Genomic DNA, 25,596 nt, shown 5'->3' on the forward strand with positions numbered 1-25,596 from the left:
CGAGACCTTAGGAGCTCAAGAAAAGACCCAAGAGATCAAGCAAAGTCCAAGCATGAAGATAGGAACCAAGCCGTACGCAAGATCACGAAGAAACGAGCTCACAGACACGACCGGACGCAAGGACCGGACGCTGGAAGCGTGACCGGACGCTGGACCGGTGGCTCGGCAGATAGGCGACCGGACGCTGGCGGCAACTGACCGGACGTAGAAACGCAGTGTCCGATCGAGTATAGAGAGGTTCCAGGCGCGTGAAACTACGACCGGACGTGTCCGGTGGCAGGCGACCGGACGCTGGCAGCGTCCGATCGGTGATTCACGGCTACAACGGTTGGGACGACCGGACGTGTCCGGTCAGGACGATTTAGCGTCCGGTCAGTAGCAGTTGCGCGGGAATTCGACCTCAATGGCTACTTTCTCAGTGGGGCTTATAAATACAACCCCAACCGGCCATTTGAGATATGTGGAGCTAAGGAAACATACCAAGAGTGTTGATGCACCATTTGAGTGATCTTCACATGCATAGTGCTTAGTGTTTTTATTAGGTGATTAGCATAAGTGCTTTGCGAAGTGCTTAGGTTGATTAGACCACCGCTTATGCGCTTGCTCTAGGTGTTTGCCTAGTGTTTAAGTGAGGTTTGCATACCTCTTGCCACCCCGTGCTTGCGAGCACAAGTGTTATACATCAGAGGGGCTTGAAGTCTTGCGAGATCACACCAACCGTGTTTGTGGTGTGGCCGCCACCGTGTACCGAAGGGAACAAGGCCCGCGGCGTTTCGGCCGGAAGCTTGATAGTGAAGACGGCGGGGAGCACCCGGGAGAGGCTTGCCGGAAGGCACGTCGGAGACCCACTTGCGCATGGGGAAGGCCTGAGGCTATCCACGGAGTTACCCGACCGGGAGCTTGGCCCTTGCGAGGGATTCCTTGCGAGGGGCTCCAACGAGGACTAGGGGGAAGCTTGCACACTTCTCGATACCTCAGTAAAAATACCGGAGTCGTCGATGAGAGTTTGCATATCTCTACCTTGCTCTTTAAGCTTCCGCATTTACATTGATCATATTATTATCATTTGCGGTAGAGATAGCAACACACTAGCAAAACCGTAGTTGCACATCTAGATAGATTATCTTTTGCATAGGTTTTGCTAGAGGTTGAAAAAGAGGCCATAGTTTAGAGTTAGAATTTTAAGTTGCCTAATTCACCCCCTCTTAGGCGTCACGGTCCCTTCAGTGAGGTTTGCATATCTCTTACCACTCGGTGCTTGCGCGCACCATTGTTGTACATCAGAGGGGCTTGTAGTCTTGCGAGATCACACCAATCGCATTTATAGTGTGGCCACCATCATGTACCGAAGGGAACAAGGCCTGCGGCGGTTCGCCCGAAAGCTTGATAGTGAAGACAGCGGGGAGCGGTCTTGGAGAGGCTTGCCGGAAGGTACACGGGAGACCCACTTACGTGTGGGGAAGACCCGGGGCTATTCACAGAGTTACTCGACCGGGAGCTAGGCCCTTGCGAGGGATTCCTTTCGAGGGGCTCCAACGAGGACTAGGGAGAAGCTTGCGCGCTTCTCGATACCTCGGTAAAAATACCGGAGTCGTCGATGGGAGTTTGTATATCTCTACCTTACTCTTTAGCTTCCGCATTTACATTGTTTGCATAACTCCTTTTGCGGTAGATATAGCAACACACTAGTAAAACCGTAGTTGCACATTTAGATAGTTTATCTTTTGCATAGGTTTTGCTAAGAATAGAAAAAATGTCATAGTTTAGAGTTAGAGTTTTAAGTTGCCTAATTTACCCCCTCTCTTAGGCGTCACGGTCCCTTTCATAGTTGTTACATATAAGATTGTGATCAAAGCCCACACTTGTATACGATCATCGCCTATCATAGGGTGCTCTAATTGATCTATATGTGCACAATTAGAGTAGTGAGAAAAGGTATAAGCATGATGCTTATACTCTATCTTTCCTTTGGTTGCCACTTATCGCACGGATAGTTGTGGTAGCTAGTGGTGGTGACAGCCATGTTTAGTCTGAGTATCCCACCACATGTTTTTAGGCAAGTTCTTAAAAGGTAAGGTTTCAGTAACAAGGTTGAGGCTTCAGGTAGGAGCTAAGTCTCCTATTGTTGTGTCTTCCACCTAGTATACTTGTTGTGTCGACTCAATCTCTATGTTGCAATTACATGACTAAGGTATAACCATAGAAGTAGAGTTTGAATCATAGGAAATCCCTATACTCACTCGTTCCTCCCTACTAGCTAGGCTGTTCATCTTCATGTGTTAGACTTTTCCTGTGTATGTCACTACCCTTATCATATATATCATTTACTCCCAGTCCATCCTAGTTGGTGTATTAGTTAGTAGATACATGATGGTTATTAGCTATCACATTCTTTAACCGTTGCTTCCCTAAGGATAAATATGATACCTAAAATACTGCTAGGTGAAATACTATAACGGTAATTCTGTGCGCTTATAAAATATTCTACACGAGCATAAAAAAATACCCACAGGCCTCTCCATCCTCCGTGCTATAATATCATCGATATTTAATGAAGTTGATTCAAGTTGCTCCGTCCTCCGTGTTTCATTTCTTATCCATTTTGAGATGGTTAGACTGTCTCCAACGGAGACACCAACGCATTTCGTGCTGCACATTACTTTGGGCATACCACCCGGAACATCCTCCAACAGATGACCTATTCAACGACCCATTTTGGTCGACGCATTCGACGCAAAAAGCGTCGTCACGCGAACGACGCAAAATCTGCGAATAGTGTGGGCCCGCGATGAGACGGCGGCGAAGAAGCGGCTGGAGGGGGAGACGGCATGGAGAGCCCCTGTGACCGCCGCGACCGCGACTGGAGGAGTGGAGGCACCGCGACCGCCCAGATCCACGCCTCCTGCGGAGGCGCTCTAGAGCCGGATCCCGCTGGGGCGGGCTCGATGGAGCTGCCGCTGGAGGTGGTGGCCGTGGCGTAGGGGCCCGGCGCCATCGACGGCGTGGATGGGGAGGACGTCCCCAGGGGCGCTCCCACGCCGGAGGTGGCAGCGCCGGCTGCGGTGGCGGTGCCCGATGTCGTCGTTGTTGGGCGCGTGGAGGGCTGCGGGGATGAGGGCGCTCCAGCGCCGGAGGTTGCTGCGGAGGTGGGGTGCACCATCGTCGGCTTGCTGCTCGACAGGCCGCCTCCCATTTGGGGCTCGGCGCCTCCGTTGGAGAGCTCAAGTTATGCGTACCTCTCTTTTTTACTGTGCGTTACCTAGACTGTCGAATGCGTCGCATGTTTGGGTTCCCGTCGTTGGAGTCAGTCTTATAAATCAAGCTTAGAGACACTGATTTGTTGCGTGGTGCATGCGCTTGCAATCAGAGGGAGTTGGCCCGCTGCTTAGGGCCGCTTAGGGCCGGCGCTTGGTCTGGCAAGCCCGCCTAGGTGGCCGCCCCTTCCCCCTCCACTGGCCAGCCATAGGCCCCTGTGAGAACCGCCGCCATGGCCATATCTCAATGAAGAAATGACCCTCTATTCAGACAAACCCCTTGAGGAAGATGAACAGTACACAGGAGGAGGGCCCCACTAGCAGCGACCAGCAGAGAGGCGAGGTGACGGACAGCTGCTAGCGCCGTTGAGCTGGGCAGTCGAGGTGTGAAAGTCACGCCGACACGCTGAATTGGCGTGTCCCATCAGCAAAAATATCAAAATTATAAGCAAATTTCTATTTTTCATGGTAAATTTAGTTATGATGATAAAATTGGCAAACCGAGAGCGAGTGGCGGATAATTAGAAATCCCGAATTCGTCAGGATCCCCGCACTGCTCGCGAGCTGCTCCCCTACGCAAGGCCAGCGAGAACCGGCCCACCCGCCACCCTCCACCTGCTCCATCGGCGCACCGTCCCGCAGGGCCGTCGCCAGCCATGATCCAGCTCCTGTTCGCGCTGCTGGCCGCAGAGGCGGCGCTGGCGCTGGCGCTGCTCTTCCGCACGCCCGTGCGTCGCCTGGCTCTGCTCGCCATCGACCGCGCCAAGAGGGGGCGCGGGCCCGTCATGGCCAAGACCGTTGCGGGCACCATGCTCCTCGTACTTGTCTCTGCCGGCTACAGCGTCGCTAAGATCCACCGCCGCGCGGGGGAGCTCGGACAGCTCACGCCCACCGACCAGGTGCTCGCCAGTCGCCATCTCCTCGAGGCGTCGCTCATGGGTATTTATGCTCCTTCATTATCTGCCTCCTAATTAGTTTATTAGGCGTCGCTCATGGGTATTTATGCTCCTTCATTATCTGCCCTCCGTATTTGTTTAGTTCCTCGATCCCAATTTGAGATCGCTGCACGCTCGTCCCTTGGGCTGGGCTAGGGGGATAGCTACGTGTTCACCTATTTTGATAGAATGGGCTTGACAAATCCTCTGTGGATGATTGGATTGCAAGTGGTTTTGGTGCTGGATGCTTACAATTTCTGCCAATTTTACTGGATCTGTTGGTTCCAGTGAGGAATTTATTGTCACAAAGATATAAGATCACCTATGTAATGCCCTCATATTACTGTATATTTGTGTTTTTCATCACTGGATAACATCATAGAGAATTGCGGGCTCCTTCCTTCCAGGAGAAAAATTCTCTATGAAAGCAATAACTAAACTATATTGCAGTAACATTATTTATTTAGATACTTTGGTGGGATGATGTTATTATCTCAAGCTTTACTTGTTCTATGGAAGCTGTGGTCTTTATATTCTCAATTTATAAAACCAAGTTAGAATCTGTTAAAGTTTTACTTAACATTTTGTAAAGACACATTCAATAGCAGCCACATGCCAACATCACAAAGAATGACGAGAAATGTGTCAATTAACCCTGAACACATTTTTAACATGGAATGTACAAGTCTGCAGGCCAGATTCCATGTAACCAGGGGAATTTTTTGTCTAAATCATGGTTAAGTTGTGTTGCTTACCTGTGGATACTAAATAGTTTTAAGAATGTACCTCAACATTTTAACATGCTGTCCCTTGTCCCTACATTATAAAAGAAAATCTGTTAGTGTGTGGGTTTTGTACAGGGTTTCTAAAACCCCTCTTCTTCTTAATAATATAATGATATACAACTCTCCTGCATGTTCGAGAAAAAAATGTTTGTTGCTAATACCGTTAACAATCTAAATATATTAACTGAATTTTCTTTCCTTTTGTGAAACATCAGAATACTTGCATGTTTGTTATCCTATCTGAACTTTGAGTCAGGTTATATAACGACTTACCATCCTCTGCAACATCTTTGTCTATGTTTCATGCCTTCCTTGCATGTTTGTTATCATGTTTCGACTTTGCATTAGTTTTTTTTAGACCAAAGAGCTCACGGTACTGCTTATATTGAAAGCACAAAGGTTTATGCTGGCGGAGTCAGCCCACAAGCGATCACAGGCGCACAGCGCAACAAAGAAAAAACCCGGAAAGGTTTACCCTTCCCTCCATCTCCCAGAGCTCTAAGGCTCTGCACCCTGACTGAAAAAAGAACAGCCACTCTATGACTTCCAAAACAGAAAGAAATGCCCTCACACTAACAAGAAGGCCTATTACACCTCTCTCCTCAGGCAAACACTTTCACCTAGTGATACTAACAGATTACTTCCATCTCAACAAGCCCCCCTGCAGCTCTTTTAAGATCTCCGGTTGCTCCTTCTCCTCCATCCTTGCCCGCAGCGTCCAGTGTTGTAGGAAGCCCTGTATCTTGAAAGCAACCTGTAAAGGTGTTTTGGCAAGTGTGTTAGCAAAAGCCATTCATTTCTGGCCTTCCACAAACTCCAACACACTCCAGCCAACACAAACAATTTCCACCAAATGTCTCTTTCTTTAGCCTCTCCCGGGAAGTTGTCCTGGAAATCAGCCAGCTGATAACAGGATTTTTGCCAACCCATAGCGTCCCTCACCCAACACCAGTTCACTATCGCAATTGGGCATCTGACATGATATGATCCATCGACTCTACTTTACCACACAGATTGCAGTTTATTGAGCTATCCCAGTTTTTGTTTTTTTAGCTAGGTCGCTGTTTGGAGTCTATCATGCCACATCATCCACAAAAAAATTTGAATTTTCAAAGGCAATTTTGTGTGCCAGACATCTGTCATCCTTAAATCAGTCAAAATGTTTACATCATGACAGATCCTGTGCAAATGATAGAAAGTGATTTTGAGTAGGGAGTTTCCTAACCACAGATCATCCCAAAAATCGGGTTTTATGCCCACTCTCCACTCAGCATCCTTTTCCTCTTTCATACCACTCTTTTACACTATGTAGGCCCTGCCAAAATTGTGAGGTCCCTCTGTGTTTTGAACCAGAAAAAGCTTTTCCCTCTCAGGTATTTTTTTCCTTAGCAGCTTCATGCACATACTGTCATCCTTACTTTTCTAGCCTAAAAATCCACTTTGAAAGCAGGGTTGTGTTCATGGCTCTAGTCTCTATGAAACCCAAACCTCCACTATCTCTTGGTACAGCTAAGGCCTCCCACTTTATCATGTGATATTTCTTCTTATTGCCAATGCCCTCCCAGAAAAATTTTCCTCTTAAAGAGTCAAATATTTTTGCTTTTGGTGATTTCCTTCATAGAGCCAATAAAAACCCATTTGTACATCAGAATTCTGGTTAAGCTTGTATTGATTAGAATCGACTTTCCTCCATATGACAGATTTCCAAGTCTGCAATCTTTTCTCAACTTTACCTTCTGCTCCACTTAGCTCTGCTTTTCTCAGTTTCCTATCACTGATGGGATGCCCATATAGGTCATTGGAAAACTTCCTAAATTAAAATTAAACGCCTTTGCTATTTTCAGACTCTCCTCTTTCCCAATCCCCACTGAAATTCTCACTCTTATTATAATTTATATCCTCATACCTGACATCTCTTCAAAGCAAAAAGGCAGAAATTTCAGATTTACCATATTCTAGGAAGTATGATCAATAAACAGGATTGTGTCATCCGCATACTGTAAGTGTGTGAGATCCCCCTCCCCTAATTCTGTAATCATTCCTGTTATCACTCCACTTTCCTTGACTTTCTGTAAAATTGCTGCTAGCGCGTCCCCCACAAAGTTGAGTAGAAGTGGTGACAGGGGATCACCTTGTCTCAGGCCTTTATATGTTCTGAAATACTCCCCTGTTTCTCCATTCAAGTTGATGGGTATTCTTCCTCCACTGACTACTATCTCCACCCAGTTTATCCATTTGCTGTTAAAACCTTTCCTCTACAGCACCTCACTCAAAAATTTCCAACTGACTTTATCATACGCCTTTTCGAAATCGAGTTTTAGAATGATCACCTCTTCTTGCTCCTTAATTCATGAAGTGCTTCGTGTAGAATGACCACACCATCCAGTATATACCTCCCCGGCACAAAGGCTGTTTGGGTCTCGCTTATCACGTCTCAATGTCAGTGTCTTTATAATAATCTTGTATATCACATTCAATAAACAAATCGACCTAATATTGTCTGATGTTGACTGCCCCTTTCACTTTTGGCAGTAGTCTTACTGCCCCATAGTTCATCCTTGCCAAATCTAAGTTACCCGCAAGAAGACAGAGTAACATTTCTAGAATATCCCACTTAATTCATTCCTAGAATTCTTTGCAAAAACTCACTGTCAAACCATCTCGGCCCGGCACAGTGTTAGTCTTCATTTCTCTCACTGCCTTTTCCAACTCCATTGTGAACTTCCTTGTTATTCTCTCGTTATCGTCCTCTGAAGAGTCTTCCTCTCTCCCTCCAGCACTTTTGATGTAGATGGATTCTGGGTTCCAATTCTCCTCCGAACAGCTTCTTATAGAAATTGTTATGTGGGGACGCACCTATGGGCAACGTAACAAGAATAAGTCGACAACAGAATACATAGTAAGATTAATAAGGTTAGATATTGGCTTAACTGATCGGATTGGCTAGATTTTGAGGGAAATTAGGAGATCTTGTTGGCTACTAACCTATGTAGGTCCCGTAGGGACAGATGATTCGGCAAGCAATGAAATAATCTTCCTCCTACCTTTGTACCGTCCTCCCGACTCTATTCCACCATAGATCGGCGGCAGCGAGGCACAGAGCCTCGACTGTGCCAGTTTGATCCTGTCGTTGCACTTCCTTTGCCTGTCCGTAACAGATTGGTATCAAGATCAGGCATTCCTACACTCACCGCCATGCCGCCCAAGCTGGATGATTACAAGCCGGCCGACACCTCAGAACTCCAAACGGCGATCACCACCCTGGTGTCCAAGCTGGGTTCCATGGAGACGGCCATCTTGGACATCCGTCAATAACAGCAAGAGCAGCAGGCGTCGCTGCTCCACCCCCAATCAGGATCGACCCCCCCCCCCCCCTGCCCAAGTTCTAGAAGATGGAATTCCCGCGCTTTGACGGGAAGTGCGATCCGCTGTCCTTCATCAACCGATGTGAATCCTACATCCTCCAGCAGCGCATCATTGAGGAGGAGAAAAGTGTGGATGGCCTCTTACAACCTGGAGGGTTCCGCTCAGATTTGGTACACCCGTCTCCAATGTGATGAGGGCACACCATCCTGGAGTAGCTTCGTCGAACTCCTCAACCTTTGCTAGGCCCCCTTCTCTGGTCCAACCTGCTGGGTGAGCTGATGGCCACCAAACGGACGAGCTTGGTCGAGGAGTACTACGAGCATTTCCTGGAACACCTAGCGCGCGTCGGTCCCCTCATCGAGAGCCAGTGCGTGTAGCTGTTCACGGGTTGCCTCGGCGCGCCCCTGGGCATCGACGTCGAGCTGAAGAATCCCCAATTCCCGGAGGTGGCGGCATTGGTGGATCTAGGATTTTATATAAGGGTATGCCACCTCAAAATTTCATATACAATACGATAAAACCATTTGGCAATTCGGTAACAATTGTAAAATTTACAACGTAATTCTGAATGTATGCACTAAATAACACGATAAGTCTTAAATTTGAAGATTAAGTTGAAAACATCCATAAATTATAATATAAATAGTTCAAACGCCATACTAATAATCCAAACTAGACATAAAAGCGTAAGAGACGTGTTAGATTATACATGTATTGCCTTGCGTGTGTATATGTCTTGGGCCTGGGCTTGGGCCTAGTTTAGCTGGCCGGACCTAGTTGATTAGAGAGATATGAGGAGATCTTGTTTGGTGCTGTTTCTATAAACCCTGAGATCTCTCCCCTATATGTATGTACATATGCCTCTCAATCAATCTAATCCAATTCACGCAATCCTTATTGCTTTCATGGTATCAAGAGATTAGGTTTTCACCTTTCCTTCTTGGCCGCCGCCTCCCCTGTGCGCGCCCGTAGCTGCCTCCCCTGTGCGCATGCACGCACTGCCATGGCTGCTTCTCCCATAGCCCCTGCCGCTCGTCCCGTCGCCCCTGCCCCTACCTCTTCCGCGGTCATCAGCGACGATGCGGACGCTGTGACTGCTGCTCAGCAGGCCGAAGCCGTCTGCGACGCTGCCCTTGCCCACGCGGCCGAGGCTGAGCACGAGGCCGCCCTCGCCCAGCAGGAGCGCGACGCCGTGGATGCATGCCTCCGTGCTGCCCTCGATCGCGCCGCCCTTGAGCGTGCTGCGGCCGAGGCGCCTCCGGAGGACGTCGTACCTAGTGAGGACGAGGACAATGTGTCTGCCGCCGATGCGCCGGAACTCCGCAACGCTCTTCTTCAACATGTGGCAGCAGCGCTCTTTAACCTGCATGCCCAGGCGGTTGCTGTGCAGAACATCCACCTCCTCATGCCGCTCGTCCTCGACGTCGCCTTGACCTTCTATGGCTGCTGGCGCGAGTTGTTTCTCCTCGCCGTCGGCCGTTACTCCCTGGAGAGCCATGTCCTCTCCGACGTGGCCGCCCCCAACTCCCCCGATTCGGCTCGCATGGACTGCATCACCGACGTCCTCGCTGAGGCCGTCGTCGAGTGTGGTACCACCGCCCGCATCTCCTGGCTGGGCATCGAGTCGCAGTTCCGTGGCAATCGCGAAACTCACGCCCTCCACCTCAATGCCGCCTTCCACAACTTCAAGAAAGGCGACCTCGACATCACCGCATACTGTTGGAAGCTCAAGGGCATGGCGGACGCCCTCCGCGACCTTGGCGAGCCCGTCAACGACCGGACTCTTGTCCTTAATCTTCTGCGCGGTCTCAATGGCCGGTTTGAAGCTATTGGGCTCCACCTTCGCCGCGGGCGTACGTTCCCCTCTTTTTTGCAGGTGCGCAACGGCCTGCTTCTTGAGGAACTCACCATGGAGGAGTCCACTCCAGCCCCTCCGGCCACCGCCCTCCACACTGGGGTTGCCACCTCCGGCGGTGCTCGGCCACCTGCTCCAGTACCAGCCGCTGAGCCTGCCACCCCCAGCAGCGGCGTCGAACCCGCAGCAGCCATCCTCCAACTCCAGGGGGGGGCGAGGGAGGGGGGTCAAGCGCGGCGGCGGCGGCTCCTCCAACTGGCACCCGGAGGTCCTGCCACTGCCACGTGGTCCAATCGTCATCAACCGTGGACCGGGTCCATCAACATGTGGCCTGGACCCTGGCCCTCGACGCTACCGCACCCCCACGCCCTCCTCGCCGGAGTCCAGCAGGCACCCGGTGGTCGACAGCTTCCCCAAGCGCTCCTAGCCGGGGCTCAGCAAGGATGGGGCGTTCATCCTGGCGTCCAGCAATGGGCACTCCCTCCGGCCGGTCTGTACAGCCGTAGCATCGCGCCACCTGGCTGGGACGCACCAAGCCTGGCTGCGAACATTTAGACTATGTCGCTCTAGCAGCGTCCATCGAACAACTGGTACTTCGACTCTGGCGCCTCCAACCACATGACTTCTGACGCTGGTATAATCACCATCCCTTCTCCTCCACATACATCATCTCCATCTCATATTGTTGTCGGTAATGGGAACCTTCTTCCTGTTACTTCCACTGGTGTTACCAATTTTCCTCATAACCTTCATCTTAATAATGTCCTTGTTTTGCCTGGTCTTATTAAGAACCTTATTTCGGTACGCCAGTTTACTTATGATAACAATTGTTCTGTGGAGTTCGACCCTCTTGGCTGTTCTGTGAAGCATCTTTGTTCTCAGAGAGATCGTCAGGTGTGACAGCTCCGGTCCTCTCTATCCACTGCAGTTTCTAGAGTCTGCCTGTGCTCTCCTCACCGCTACCGGTCCTTCACTTTGACACTAGCGTCTTGGTCATCCTAGCCATGAAGTTTTGTCTTAGCTAGCACAATCGTCTGCTATTCCATGTAATAAGAGTGCTAGTCAAACACTATGTTCACTTGGGTCTGTCATGCTTGTCTACCTTTTCATGCGTCCTCTTCCCGCACTAATATTTTTCAGTTAATACATTGTGACTTGTGGACGTCGCCTATTCCTAGTGTTTCTGGCTGCAAGTATTATCTTGTCGTGGTCGATGATTTTTCGCATTACCTCTGGACTTTCGCTTCGGCTAAAGTCTGACACCTTTCCACAACAACAACAACAATAATAAAGCCTTTAAGTCCCAAACAAGTTGGGGTAGGCTAGAGTTAAAACCCAGAAGAAGCAATCAAGGTTCAGGCACACGAATAGCTGTTTTCCAAGCACTTCTATCTAAGGCTAAGTCTTTAGGTATATTCCATCATTTCAAGTCTCCTTTTATTGCCTCTACCCAAGTCAACTTCGGTCTTCCTCTGCCTCTCTTCACTGTTACTATCCTAGTTTAGGATTTCACTACGCACCGGTGTCTCTGGAGGTCTCCGTTGGACATGTCCAAACCATCTCAACCGGTGTTGGACAAGCTTTTCTTCAATTGGTGCTACCCCTAATCTATTACGTATATCATCGTTCCGAACTCGATCCCTTCTTGTATGATCGCAAATCCAACGCAACATATGCATTTTCGCAACACTTATCTGTTAAACATGTCGTCTTTTCGTAGGCCAACATTCTGCAGCATACAACATAGCAGGTCTAATCGTCGTCCTATAAAATTTGCCTTTTAGCTTCTGTGGTACCCTTATGTCACATAGGGACACCAGATGCTTAGCGCCACTTCATCCACCCTACTTTGATTCTATGGCTAGGTATCCTTCCTAGGCACTACTTGATCTTCCAAACTAATATCTTCCTCCTCCCGAGTAGTAGTGCCGAAGTCACATCTCATATACTCAGTTTTAGTTCTACTGAGTCTAAAACCTTTGGACTTCAAAGTCTCCCGCCATAACTCCAGTTTCTGATTCACTCATGTTCGGCTTTTATCAACTAGCACTACATCGTCCGCAAAAAGCATACACCAAGGGATGTCCCCTTGTAATGTCCCTTGTGACCTCATCCATCACTAAGGCAAATAGATAAGGGCTCAAAACTGACCCTTGATGTAGTCCTATCCTAATCGGGAAGTCATCCATGTCTCCACGCAGTTTGGTGTCACCATTCAGGGTATCCAGTGTGATAATGGTCGCGAGGTCGACAACCACACTTCCCGTGCTTTCTTCCTCTCCCACGGCGTCCAGCTCCGGATGTCCTGTCCATATACCTCGCCTGAAAACGGTAAAGCTGAACGCATTATCAGAACCATCAATAATGTCGTTCACTCTCTCCTGTTTTAGGCTAGTATCCCACCAGCTTATTGGGTTGAGGCCCTCTCCACCACCACACCTCAATATTCTTCCTACCAAGACACTCGGTTTCTCCACCCCTCACACGGTGCTTTATGGGTCTCCGCCCTCTTATGAGCACCTCCGTGTCTTTGGGTGCCGCTGCTACCCCTAACTTCTCCGCCACCGCTCCCCACAAACTCGCTCCTCCTTGTGTGTCTTCTTCGGATACTCCCCTCATCACAAGGGGTATTGCTGTCTTGACCGGTCTTCCAACCGGATCATCTCCCAGCATGTCGTCACTGATGAGACGTCCTTCCCCTTCTCCAAGGATCATGGTCGTCCCACACCCTAGGACTTTGAGTTTTTGGACTCCACTGACCCTGTGATGGCTCCCCCAGCGTCAGTCATTTTTTCTTCCTGCAGGATATCCCGGTGCTACTGCACAGCCACATGCGGCTGTCCCTGTTCTTCCAGGGAGCAGTGCCCCTTGGGTTGCTGCTGCTCCCCTGGATTTTGGTGGTCCAGCAGCCGGCCAGGCTTCCTCCAGCAGCCGGCCGGGCGCCTTCAGTATCCTAGCTCGGCAGCCTCGGCTGTCCAGCCGGCCACCCTCAGCAGCCGGCAGCACACCTCCAGCAGCCTTCGGCGGTACTGTGCCTATGCCGGCTGGCCCTTCGGCGCCCGTCGCTTCCCCGCCCGGCTTTCAGCGCTGGGGCGGGCTCAGTGTACAACCGGCGCCCACAGCCTCCTCCGACTGACTTGGCTGCTTTGGCGCCGGTTCCTCTGGTTAGGCTCACCTACAGCCATCGCCCACGACCTCCTTCGACTCCGGTTGCTGCACTAGCCGCTCCACCTTCGGCTGCTACATCGGCTGCTCCGTCGGTCACTCCTGTTCGCCTCCCCGCTGGGGCGGTTCCCATTGTCCCCGTGGCCAACCAGCATGACATGCGGACGCGTGGGAAGGCTGGTTTCCGACAACCGATCACTCTCCAGGCGGCTCCTCTGTCGCCCATCCCGCGGACTTATCGCGCCACGCTTGCTGACCCCAATTGGCGTGCAGCTATGCAGGAGTAGTTTTCTGCCCTACTTACCAACCACACTTGGGATCTTGCTCCGCGACTGTCTCGATCCAATGTGGTGACTGGCAAGTGGGTGTTTAAGAACAAGTTCAAGGCAGATGGTTCTCTCGAGTGCTACAAAGTGCGCCGGGTTCTCCGTGGCTTTACTCAGCGCCTAGGCATCGACTACGATGAGACTTTGTCCTGTTGTGAAGCCCGCTACCGTCCAGACAGTTCTGTCTTTAGCTGTTTCTCGCAGTTGGCCAGTACACCAGCTCGATGTGAAGAATGCTTTTCTTCATGGGACACTTTCAGAGACAGTCTATTGCACCCAGCCAGCAGGTTTTGAGGATTCCTCTCGTCCTGACTTCGTGTGTCGTCAGAATCGCTCCTTGTATGGGCTAAAACAGGCGCCCCGTGCGTGGTACAGTCGGTTCACCAGCTTCCTTCTCGGCCTGGGTTTTGTGGAAGCCAAGACAGATACATCGCTGTTTGTCTTCCATCATGGTCCTGACACTGCCTACCTCCTGCTGTATGTGGATGATATTGTGTTGACTGCCAATTCCTCAGATTTGCGTCAACGCATTATTGCTGCTCTTCAGCGTGAATTTTCTATGAAGGATTTGGGAGAACTTCATGATTTCCTGGGTATGCAGGTTCAGTGCACTGCCACTAGATTATTCTTGTCACAACATCAGTATATGTTAGATATCTTGGATCACGCTGGCATGGTTGACTGCAAGTCGTGTTCCACACCGGTTGATCTCAACCCGAAGCTCTCTGCTGATGGTGCTTCTATCTCCGACCCTACGGATTTTCGCAGTCTCGCCGGAGCTTTGCAGTACCTCACTTTCACATGGCCGGATATCAGTTCAGCAGGTGTCTCCACATGCACAACCCGCGCGAGCCTCATCTTGCAACATTGAAGGGCATACTGCGCTATGTTCGTGGCACTCTGGATTTGGGTCTTCATCTTCGCGCCTCTAGTCAGTTTGAGCTTGTGGTCTACTCAGTGCAGATTGGGCCGGCTGTCCCAACACACGGAAGTCCACCTCGGGTTATGCTGTGTTCCTTGGCGACAACTTGATCTCCTGGTCTTCCAAGCGCCAAAACACTGTCTCCCGTTCGAGTGCCGAAGCTGAGTATCGTGCTGTTGCCAACGCTGTGGCCGAGGCCTCCTGGTTGCGCCAGCTGCTTGCTGAGCTGCAGACACCCCTGCGCCAAGCCACTTTGGTTTACTGTAACAACATCAGCACCGTCTACATATCCTCCAACCCTGTTCAGCATGAGCGTACCAAACACATTGAGATTGATCTTCACTTCGTCCGAGAACGAGTGGCCCTTGGAGCTGTTCGTGTCCTGCACGTCCCGACAACGTCCCAATTCGCCGACATCTTCACCAAAGGCTTGCCCACCTCTGTCTTCACGGAGTTTCCCTCTGTCTTCACGGAGTTTCGGTTCAGTCTCAACGTTCGACGACTCGACGTTGTGACTGCGGGGGGTGTTAGATTGTACATGTATTGCCTTGCGTGTGTATATGTCTTGGGCCTGGGCCTAGTTTAGTCTGCCGGCCCTAGTTGATTAGAGAGATACGAGGAGATCTCGTTTGGTGCTGTTTCTATAAACCACGAGATCTCCTCTCCCCTATATATATATGTACATAGGCCTCTGAATCAATCTAATCCAATATTTCACGCAATCCTTATTGCTTTCATTACGGTACTACTTATGTGACATTTCTAGCTGGCACTAAGGAACATGAATGTCTCTGATTATATTATTTTCATCCACTTCAAAGAAAAATATTCCGCTCAATAAATATGACTAGATAATCATCGAAAAGACTATCCCATTTTATTCTTTAACTTTGTTTTCACTAAAATCATGGTAGAAAATACCACGTGCTCGTAGCCTAGTGAGGATTTAGAATCAAGACGTTCGAAGAGACTCTGTCAGTTCATCACTCGGAATTTGCGTTAGATCAAATGAACGAGGGCTAGAGTGGTGCTGCCTGGAAGCCAAAGGCGTTTAGGAGTAGGACCTAGACCTCCCGTTGTGTGGTCGTGTGGGCCTAGAAAAGGCCATCCGGGGTGTTAGACAGGGTTGTGTTATGCTCTTGAGGCCATATTGTTTATGGCTGTATAGGGATCGGCTTGGGCCAAGGAGTTTCCTTGGACTACAAGTCCAGGACTCTAGGAGATTGAGTTGTATTAGACAAGGATATTGGAGGTCGGTTGTATTCCTATAAGCCACCCATATCCTTGCCTATATGTACATGTACATTTGTTTCTCCCCAATCAATCTAGAGTTTTTCCCAACTTACATGGTATCACGCCAGATCGACCCGATCCTCTCCTTCCGCTAATTTTGTTTCTCGCGCGACCAAGGACCATGAGAAGGCCACCACTGCTGTGACCACGGCCACATCCGCTGCTGCCACCGCTCCAAATGATAGCGAGGCTGCTGCTGCTGTCATCGCTGCCTAGGAGACGCTCGCGGTTGCGGCTGCTGCTCTTGCCACGGCATCCTCTGCTGCCACGGCTGCTCAGGCTCGTGCAGATGCCCTGGCTGAGGTTGACTCCGCTGATCAGGAAGTTCTCGCCGAGACCCGCATGCGTGAGGCCCTCTGTTGCGCTGCAAAGGCTCGCGCTGCTGCCCCGCCGCCTCCTGTTCATAGCGACAACACTGCTGATCATCAGGATGCCCGCGCAGCCCTCCTCCACGAGGCAGCCGTTGTGGTCAATCTTCATGCGCAAGCTGTCTCTGTCCAGAACATCTTGTCCCTCGTACCAGTTGTTCTTGACCTCTCCGCTGGCAACTACAACAAGTGGCGTGGACACTTCCTCATCACCCTTGGGATGTTTGGCCTCTGTGAGCACGTCCTCTCCGATGACCCCGACATCATGCTGCCAGATTGGTCTCGCATTGTCTGTGTTGTTCTCTCTTGGCTCTACGGCACCATCTCCGCTGATCTTGTGGAGATCGTGATGGCGCCTGCTACCACTGCATGTACTGTTTGGCTTGCTCTTGAAGATCAATTTGTTGGCAACCGCGAGACCCGCGCTCTCTACCTGGACGCCGAATTCAGGAACTTCTTGCAGGGTGATCTCAGTGTTACAGACTACTGTCGTCGTCTCAAAGGTATGGCTGATGCCCTCGGTGACCTTGGCAAACCTGTGCAGGATCGCACACTGGTCCTTAACCTTATTCGTGGCTTGAACGAGAAGTTTGCAGTGATTGGGATGCACCTGCAGCGTGCTCGGCCGTTCCCATCCTTCCTCGTTGCTCGGAATGATCTTCTGTTGGAGGAACTCAACCTTGCCAAGCGCTCCTCCACGTCTTCGGCTTTTGTTGCCGTGCCTGGTACTGGCCAGCTCCTCAATCAGCACAGCAGTGGTGCTCCTCCTCCTCAGAAGAAGACTCCTGGTGGACAGCAGGCCGCAGCTGCTTCAGGAAGCACCGGGCCTACCTCATGGGCGCCCAGCTTCCTCAACCCGTGGGCTGGGACCATCCAGATGTGCCCCGGCCCCCGTCCTCCACCTCTGGCACCTCTTCCTCAGGCGCGTTCCCCAGCTTCGGTGCAGCAGCCTTCAGCGCCTCAGCCCCACTGCCTATTTCACTGGTGTTCAGGGGCCGGTGCCAAGTGGCTTCTACACAGGGGCTTTTGGTCAGACTCCAGGGGCATTTGGTCAGGCTTCAGGGGCGCCTGCCAACTTCATGCCCCCTCCACCAGGGTTCCAAAACCCCTCTGTTGGCGCATCGTCTTGGGATCAGCAAGCACTTGCCAATACATTCAGTACCATGTCCCTCCAACAGCCATGGTACTTCGACTCAGGTGCCACCAACCACATGACCTCCAATGCCGGTATCCTCTCTTGTCCCTCCACTTTTTCATCTTTTCCTTCATCTATTGTTGTCGGCAATGGGAATTTACTTCCTGTTGTTTCCACTGGTTCTACTCATCTTGCTCCATCACTTTGACTTAATAATGTTCTTGTCTTATCTCTGTGCGCCAGTTTACTTCCGATAACAATTCCTCTGTTGAATTTGACCCATCTGGTTCTGTGAAGGATCTTCCGTCCCGGAGAGAGATCATCACGTGCAATAGCTCTGGGCCCCTATACCCGCTGCAGCTCCTGGCATCTTCCTTTCTTGCAACTGGCTCTTCCTTGTGGCATCGGCGTCCTAAAGTTTTGTCAAAGCTAGCACAGTCCTTAGCTATCCCTTGTAATAGTGGTGCTAGTCGTACTTTGTGTCATGCTTGTCAGCTTAGTCGTCATGTTCGTCTTCCTTTTCATATGTCGTCATCTCGTGCCACTAAGAATTTTCGATTAATACATTGTGACATCCCCTATTCCTAGCATCTCTGGTTACAAGTATTACTTGGTTGTTCTTGATGACTGCTCTCATTTTCTTTGACCGTTTCCCCTTAAGCTGAAATCCGACACATTCCCTACATTGTCTCACTTTTCTCCTATGTTGCTACGCAGTTTGGTACTGCTATTCAGGGCGTTCAGTGTGACAACGGACAGGAGTTTGACAACTCCAGCGCCCATGCCTTCTTCCTCTCTCGTGATGTTCATCTTCGTATGTCTTGCCCCTACACCTCCCCCTCAGAACGGGAAAGCTGAACGCATTATTCGCACTATCAATAATGTCGTTCGCTCTCTCCTTTTTCAGTCCAGTCTTCCTCCCTCCTACTGGGTTGAAGCTCTCAGCACCACCACATACCTCCTTAATCTTTTGCCTACCAAACCTCTTAGGTTTTCTACTCCTCACTTTGCCTTATTTGGCAAAGTCCCATCCTATGCTCACATTCGTGTCTTTGGTTGCAAGTGTTGCCCCAACTTGTTGGCCACCACACCTCACAAGCTTGCTCCTGGATCGACTCTTTGTGTCTTCCTTGGTTACTCGCCCCACCATAAAGGATACCGGTGTCTTGATGTTGCTTCTAACCGCATCATCATCTCTCGCCATGTCGTCTTCGATGTGACTTCGTTCCCTTTCGCTGCAGCAGATTCACCTTGTTCTTCCCAAGAGTTAAGAGTTCCTGGATGCTCCTACAAACATTGTACCGGCCCCCATTGGACCGTCACAGCTTTTTCTTCCTGCAGGTCCCTCCGCACAGCCATGTGCAGCGATGCCTGGATCATCTCTGGTCAGCCCAGGCCTGTCCCAGCTTGGTGCTGCTGGGGCTGCATCTGCCCCGACCGTCGCCCCACACCTACAGTCGGCTCTCTCCAGCATTCAGCCAGCTGCCCTCCAGCTGGCCCTGGCTGGCCCTACGCAGGCTCCAAAGGATACTCGGTTCGTCTACAGTCGACGCCCTGCTGGCCCTGCTCAGGCTCCTGCAGGTCCTGTTTTGCCTCCAAAGGATACTTGGTTCATGTACAGTCGTCCTCGAGTTGTTGCAGCATCACCATCTTCTGCAGGCTCCTCCAGCACCTGTTGCAGCATCACCATCTCCTGCAGGCTCGCCGGTTCTGCCTTCAACACCTGTTGTTTCCGCCTCTCTTCCGCCGGGAGCAGTTCCAGTTCCTCCAATGTCCAATCAGCACAACATGGCTACACGGGCCAAGGGTGGTTTCTGGGTGCCCTCCATCTACCACGCTGCGCCTTTGTCTCCTGTGCCTCGGTCCTATCGTGCAGCTCTCGTAGACCCCAATTGTCGTGCTGCTACAGAGTTCTCCGCTCTTTAGGCCAACAACACATGGGATCTAGTGCCTCGTCCCCCTGGTGCTAATCTGGTAACTGGAAAGTGGCTCTTCAAGCACAAATTCAAGGAGAAAATGGTTCCCTTGAGCGCTACAAGGCTCTCAGGGTAGTCAGAGGTTTCACTCAACGTCCTGGGATTGATTATGATGACTTTCAGTCCTGTTGTGAAGCCTGCCACAGTTCGTACGGTGCTTTCCTTGGCTCTCTCTCGAAGCTAGCCGATTCATCAGCTGGATGTGAAGAATGCCTTTCTGCATGGATTGTTTACTGAGAGTTTATTCCTCTCAACCATCTGGTTTTGAGGATCCAGCTCATAAGGATTTTGTCTGCAGATTGAATCGATCGCTCTATGGGTTAAAGCAGGCTCCGTGTGCTTGGTCCAGGCATCTAGCATCGTATTTACTCAAGCTCGGATTTATTGAAACCAAGTCTGACACATCACTTTTCATTTATCATGGCTTCTTCACCTGCTTTGCTTCGGCATGTCATTGCGGCCCTTCAGCAAAAGTTTCCTATGAAATATCTGGGTGAACTTCATCACTTCCTTGGTATGCATGTTCAACGCACTTCAGGTGGATTGCTTCTCAACTTCAGTATATGCTTGACATCCTGCGTCGAGCAGGTATGGAGGACTGCAAGCCTTGTACTACTCCAGTTGACTTGAACCCAAAGCTCTGCTGCTGTAGGCGCTCCGGTTGCTGATCCAACAGACTGTCGCAGCTTGGCAGGTGCCCTTCTGTACCTTATGTTCACCCATCCTGATATCTCCTATGCGGTTCAGCAGGTTTGTCTGCATATGCATGATCCTCGTGAACCACATTTGGTGGCCTTGAAGCGGATTCTTCGGTATATCCGTGGCACTTTGCATCTTGGCTTGGTTCTTCGGCCTTCTTCGCAGTCTGATTTGGTGGTATATTCTGATGCTGATTGGGCTGGTTGTCCTGATACTCGCAAGTCCACATCCGGCTATGCGGTGTTTCTTGGTGATAATCTTGTCTCCTTGTCTTCCAAGCATCAGACTACTGTGTCTCGTTCCAGTGCAGAAGCTGAATACCGTCTGTTGCTAATGCTGTTACTGAAGCTTCATGGTTACGACTACTGCTTCTTGAGTTGCACATTCCACTTTGCCGCATCACTTTGGTCTATTGTGACAACATTAGTACTATCTACATGTGTTCCAACCCCGTTCAGCATCAATGCACCAAGCACATTGAGATCGATCTTCACTTTGTTCGGGAGCGTGTTGCTGTTGGTCATTTCCACGTTCTTCATGCTCCTACTTCATCACAGTTTGCAGACATCTTCACCAAGGGGCTGCCTTCCATGCCTTTGTGTGGTCACCAACGGCTGATACAGCGTTCCAAGTGCTGAAAACGGTGCTGACAACGGCCCCTGTTCTCATGCTGCCAGACTTCACCTAGTCGTTCATGGTGGAATGTGACACCTCCGGCTCGGTTCTTCATCAAGGCAGCGGGCCAGTCAACCGGCCGGTAGCATCCTGCAACCGTGGCCTCGCCACCTACGAAAGGGAGCTGATTGTGGTCCAATCCGTGCTGCACAAGAGGCTGTACCTGTGGGGGCGGTCTTTCGTTGTCTAGACAGACCACTACAGCCTCAAGTTGCGCTGGACTAGACTCGTCATGACCCCGCAGCACCACCGGGTGAGCAAATTGCTTGTCTTCGATTTCAGGGTAGAGTACAAGCTGAGTAGCAGCAACCCCATGGCAGCCGCCCTCTCCCACCACGACGTTGATGTTGAGGTAGCGCTCATGGTATCTGGACCCACCTTCGACATCACCGCTTCGCTCCAGACAGCAGCATCATCCAATCCGGCCCTCATCATGCTCAAGGAGCACATCGCAGCTGGCTCGCGCGGTGCGCCATGGGGTCTGGTGGACGACGTCCTGACACTCACCGTGGTGGACAGGTTCTCCAAGTCCGCCCACTTCATCCCCTTGGCACATCGATACTCGGCGGAGTCTGCGCGGCCGCCTTCTTCAAGGACATTGTGCATCTTCATGGCATCCCCACATCCATCGTCTCCGACAGGCTGTGTTCTGGACCACCCTGGGCCACCGGCACCAAGATGCAAATGACATCGGCCTACCAGCCACAGTCCGGTGGCTAGTCAGAAGCTGCTAACAAAGTCATCGCCATATATCTCCGCTGTTTCACAGGTGACTGCCCTCACCACTGGCTGCGTTGGCTTTCCCCAGTGGAGTACATTTACAACACAGCATACCAGTCATCCCTCCGGGATACGCCTTTCCGGGTGGTCTACGGTCATGAGCTGCCCTCCATCCACTCCTGTGAACCAGGTGACTTCCGAGTTGTGGCGGTGGATTGCGCTATGGCTGACCGCGAGGCAGTCATGGCGGATGTCAAGTATCGGCTGGAGCAGGCCCAGGCGGTGGCCAAATGTGCCTATGACCGCCATCACCGCACGGTCTCCTTCAAGGTGGGCGACTGGGTCTGGTTCCGCCTACGCAGCACCTGCTGTCCTCGCTGCGTACCGTGACGCGTGGCAAGCTCAGTCCACATTTCTATGGGCGCTATCAGATCGTCCAGGAGATCAACAAGGTGGCCTTCTGTCTATGCCTGTCATCCGGTGCTCGCCTCCATGATGTTTTCCACGTGGCCTGTTCAAGCCATTTGTGGGTACTCCACCGTCTCAACCACCGAGCCTGTCCCTCACCTACAATGGTGCAGTGATACCGACTCCGGAGCTCGCTCTCAAGGCCCGGCTGCCTCGCGGCGTTCGTTAGGTGTTCGTTCAGTGGAGCGGACTACCAGCATCAGCAGCCTCCTGGGATTCCAGCTCACGGACGAGCTCGGACAGGGAGAGGGGGGGGGGGGGGGGGGGGGGGGGGGGGGGGGGGGGACACCTACTGGCGTCGTAAGAAAAACATGTCAGCAACAGAATACATAGGAAGTTGGATTAATAAGGTTAGATATCGGCTTAACTGATTGGATTGGCTAGATTTTGAGGGAAATTACGAGATCTTGTTGGCTACTAGCCTGTGTAAGTTCTGCAGGGACAGATGATTTGGCAAGCAATAAAATAATCTTCCCACCTTTCTACCGTCCTCTCTACTGTATCCTTCTACCATAGATCGGTGGCAGCGAGGCATAGAGCCTTGGCAGCTGGCCGGTCACTCCTACCAACTGCGCTGGTTTGGTCCCATCTCTGCACTTTCCTCTGCCTGGCCGGCCGTAACAGAGATTAGTAATATGCCTCTTAAGTTCATCAGTCTCTCTGTTAGTACCTTGTACCCCTCATCTAGTTCTTTGATCAAACCTTTCCTTTTCCTACCATTTGCTATCCCCTGGAAGTAACTGGTGTTTGCATCTCCTTTCAGTAGCCAATTTTCCCCTCCTCTTCTCTGCCAGAACAATTCCTCTTTTTCATATATTGCTATCAGTTCTGCTCCCCACTCACATCTTTCCTTCCACTCTTCTGGGCTCAAATTTCTGATCTCCACCACAACTTGTCTCTCCTCTCAATTGCTATAAATAATTCTTGTTTCTTTTTCCTTATGTTACTGCCCCAGTTTCGCCCCCATCCTCTCATACTCCTGCCAAGGTATTTGATATGTGATGCCAGTGGTCTATCACATAGCTTTTGCTTCTCTGTGGCCACTTACTTATCACCCAGTCCTTAAAGCCTTCCTGTGTGAACCAGTTGGTTCCATTCTGAAAACCTTTGATCTCACTCCCCCCTCAGGTTTTGTGGTGATGAGCAGTGAGTTGTGGTCCAAACCTAGTCTTGTGAGAGACTGCTGTCGCTAAAGGATATTCCATCTCCCATGGAGGTGAAACCAGCGCTCTATCTAGCACTACCATGACAGGGTCCAACCTTTTATTAGTCAAGTGTATCTCTCTCCACTTCTATGCATTTCTCTCAACATTCCCTCGCTATAAATTCATTAAAGGCATCCATAGAAGTTGTGCTCACGACTCCCAGAGCTTCTGTCAGCAGTTACATTGCAGATCAATGCTTGCCCTTTAAGTAATAGTCATCTTACCCCATTTCCAGTCATGCATATTTCTGTAACTAGAGTAACATGTAGCTTTCTAGAATTACTGTTTTGTATGGAGCAAACACTTCCAGTTTAACTGAATTCTCAGATGCTTGCTCTTTTGCTTCCAGGATACTCTCTGTTTCTTGGATTAATTGTTGACCGATTACATCACTATATTAGAGAGTTGAGAACGATGACGAAAAACATGGAGGATGTAACCAAGCAGAGCCGGACACTAGAAGAAGCAACACTTGGAAGCACTAAGGAGATTCAAGGATACCAGAAAGAGGTTGCAAGTTTGAAGGAACAAGTGCAAGAACTCCAGAACCAATCACAAGAGAAAACTGAGCGACTAAAAACTGCCGAAGCAAATTCTGTTGCTTTACAGAAACAATCTGAAGGTTTACTTCTTGAGTATGATCGCCTCATTGCGGAGAACAGGGATTTGAGGGACCAACTGCAGTCAATTGACATCCGCCTGTCCCATTCTGACAGAAAGAAGAACTCGTGAAGCAAATTCTGCAATTTGAGGACCATAATGTTCTGTAATTTTTCTGCCAATAGGTTAAGTGTACTAGGTTTTGTCTATTATCATAATCGCCTATGTAATTGAGTGGATGGATGCATGTATATATGAGCGGATCATTTATGCTTTATGGGAGCTGACTGCCTCGTGGACTGGGAGGCATGGACTCAGATCCGGGAAATGGCAGTAGTTTATTGACCTAACGTCAGGGTTCAGTGAGCTCACCAAACAAGAACCTGCATCTTCAAAACCAGGATGTAACTCGATTGCGCTCTTAATCGTTTCGGAGATTTGAAGTGGGAGGAAAAAAAGCAACTCATAGTGGGGGTTCTCAAACAGGCTCCTAAACAAAAATTGAGGGTTCATGTCCAAAGCATAGGTCCAACAGGCTACACGCCTACTAAAATGGTGGAGTTTTTCTAGTGTTTTTAAGTAGTAATAAAATACTACCACTAGTCATAGCACGTGAGAATTTTCACCAGGAGACATTTGGTAGAAAAAGTTTATACTAAATATTGAATGCTAAAACACTAGGACAACCTCATATCACTAGGAGAAGTTGCAGGATTCTGGTTGTGTCGGTGTTTTCGGCTGGTGGGCTCTCAACCAACTAGTAAAAATGCACTGCGTGCCTCTAATCCCGGATGGTGATGCAAAGAGACATAAGGTTTATACTGGTTCGGGTGATGGGTGCCCTACGTCCAGTCTGAGATATCGATCTTGTATTTCTTGTACCGAAATGCTCGTAGTAGGGGGTTACAAGCAGGGCGAGAGAGGGAGTTAGTCCCAGGTCTCTACGTGGAGCGATGTGAGTTGTTTGAGATGCTAATCTCAGACAGCGGGTAAACGTGCGTGTTACAGAGCGTTGCCTGCGTGTGAGTGAGTGAGTTCGTCCGTCTGCCTATGCCTGTCCTAGAAACGGCCCCGGTCCCTCCCTTTTATAGTTGAAGGGGGGTCAGGGGTGATACATACGTTCGCTATGCGACGTCCTACGAACGGAGGCGGCATGTCCGAGCCCTGTAGCCTGTTACTGTGGTGGTATGGTCGACTGAGCGGTCCTGTCCTTGATGCACTGGAGCAACACGCCGGCCACGCTCGATCCTGTGCGACGTGGGAGCTCTAGTGATAGCCTGACGCAGGGCATGGCGGACGACGTGTCGGTTGCTGTGTGCTGATAGTGTAAAGAGCCGAGGCTTAGTTGGTGCCGAGGCCGAGCCGTCGTGGGGGGCTCGGTGGGCGTAAATCCCGAGGTTGCCGAGACGCTGAAGTAGACTGCCGAGGCGTGGAGGGAACATTTGGTCTTGTACACTGATTCCGAGGCTATAGTAACCCGGACCTGACTCTACACGCCGCGTTGTCCCCGGAGCAGGAGTTAGGTAGCACAGCGTAGTACGGGCATCGGTCGTGGGCACAGCACCGAGCATAGTGGCCGATAACCCCCGCCCTGTCCTGTCCTGGATGGCATGGCTTCGATGTGACTGGCGTCCAGTCGGCCATGCCGCTGTGTCGAGCCGTCGTTCGACTGATATCGAGGGAGCGGTCGAACGCGCCGGGCGGACATGACATCTTGTCCGAGAAGTTGGTCAAGGCGGAGGCGGCGGGGTTATCTTGCCGAGCCGGCCTTGAGCGAGGCGGAGAATCGACGTCTCGTCCGAGGCTGTACGCGCGGGGCCTCGGGCGAGACGGAGAATCGGTTCCCTGG

The 25,596-nt window shown here is 50.7% G+C and overlaps 2 protein-coding genes across 4 annotated transcripts; both read left to right on the forward strand.

Annotated features, from left to right (window-relative positions):
• The first annotated feature begins 3,715 nt into the window (after positions 1 to 3,715).
• On the forward strand, positions 3,716 to 24,024 carry LOC136516515 (uncharacterized). Of its 2 annotated transcripts, XR_010774080.1 has the most exons (3): positions 3,716 to 4,193; positions 18,746 to 20,074; positions 23,497 to 23,631. XR_010774080.1 is itself a non-coding variant. In XM_066509918.1 (2 exons), the coding sequence occupies exons 1-2, from the start codon at positions 3,911 to 3,913 to the stop codon at positions 23,877 to 23,879; spliced, it is 666 nt and encodes a 221-aa protein (XP_066366015.1). In that variant the 5' UTR covers positions 3,750 to 3,910; the 3' UTR covers positions 23,880 to 24,024. The 2 variants fall into 2 exon arrangements, 1 of the variants encoding a protein (XP_066366015.1); XM_066509918.1 differs by lacking the exon at positions 18,746 to 20,074 and having other exon boundaries at positions 3,750 to 4,193; positions 23,497 to 24,024.
• On the forward strand, positions 16,244 to 17,837 carry LOC136516514 (uncharacterized). 2 transcript variants are annotated; one of them, XM_066509915.1, is made up of 2 exons: positions 16,244 to 17,496; positions 17,702 to 17,837. In XM_066509915.1, the coding sequence occupies exons 1-2, from the start codon at positions 16,244 to 16,246 to the stop codon at positions 17,835 to 17,837; spliced, it is 1,389 nt and encodes a 462-aa protein (XP_066366012.1). The 2 variants fall into 2 exon arrangements, with proteins under 2 accessions (XP_066366012.1, XP_066366013.1); XM_066509916.1 differs by having other exon boundaries at positions 17,648 to 17,786.
• Positions 24,025 to 25,596: the final 1,572 nt, after the last annotated feature.

This window comes from Miscanthus floridulus, chromosome 17 (assembly GCF_019320115.1).
Source record: "Miscanthus floridulus cultivar M001 chromosome 17, ASM1932011v1, whole genome shotgun sequence".
Classification (NCBI taxonomy): Eukaryota; Viridiplantae; Streptophyta; class Magnoliopsida; order Poales; family Poaceae; genus Miscanthus; species Miscanthus floridulus.

What these genes read in the sequence shown, in the direction of transcription:
- LOC136516514 (XM_066509915.1), top strand. Translation starts at nt 16,244, where the DNA reads ATGCGTGAGGCCCTCTGTTGCGCTGCAAAGGCTCGCGCTGCTGCCCCG. An exon ending in CCACATGACCTCCAATGCCG is followed by an intron (nt 17,497 to 17,701) that starts GTATCCTCTCTT and finishes GGTTCTGTGAAG; the next exon opens with GATCTTCCGTCCCGGAGAGA.
- LOC136516515 (XM_066509918.1), top strand. Translation starts at nt 3,911, where the DNA reads ATGATCCAGCTCCTGTTCGCGCTGCTGGCCGCAGAGGCGGCGCTGGCG. An exon ending in CCTCGAGGCGTCGCTCATGG is followed by an intron (nt 4,194 to 23,496) that starts GTATTTATGCTC and finishes TTTTGCTTCCAG; the next exon opens with GATACTCTCTGTTTCTTGGA.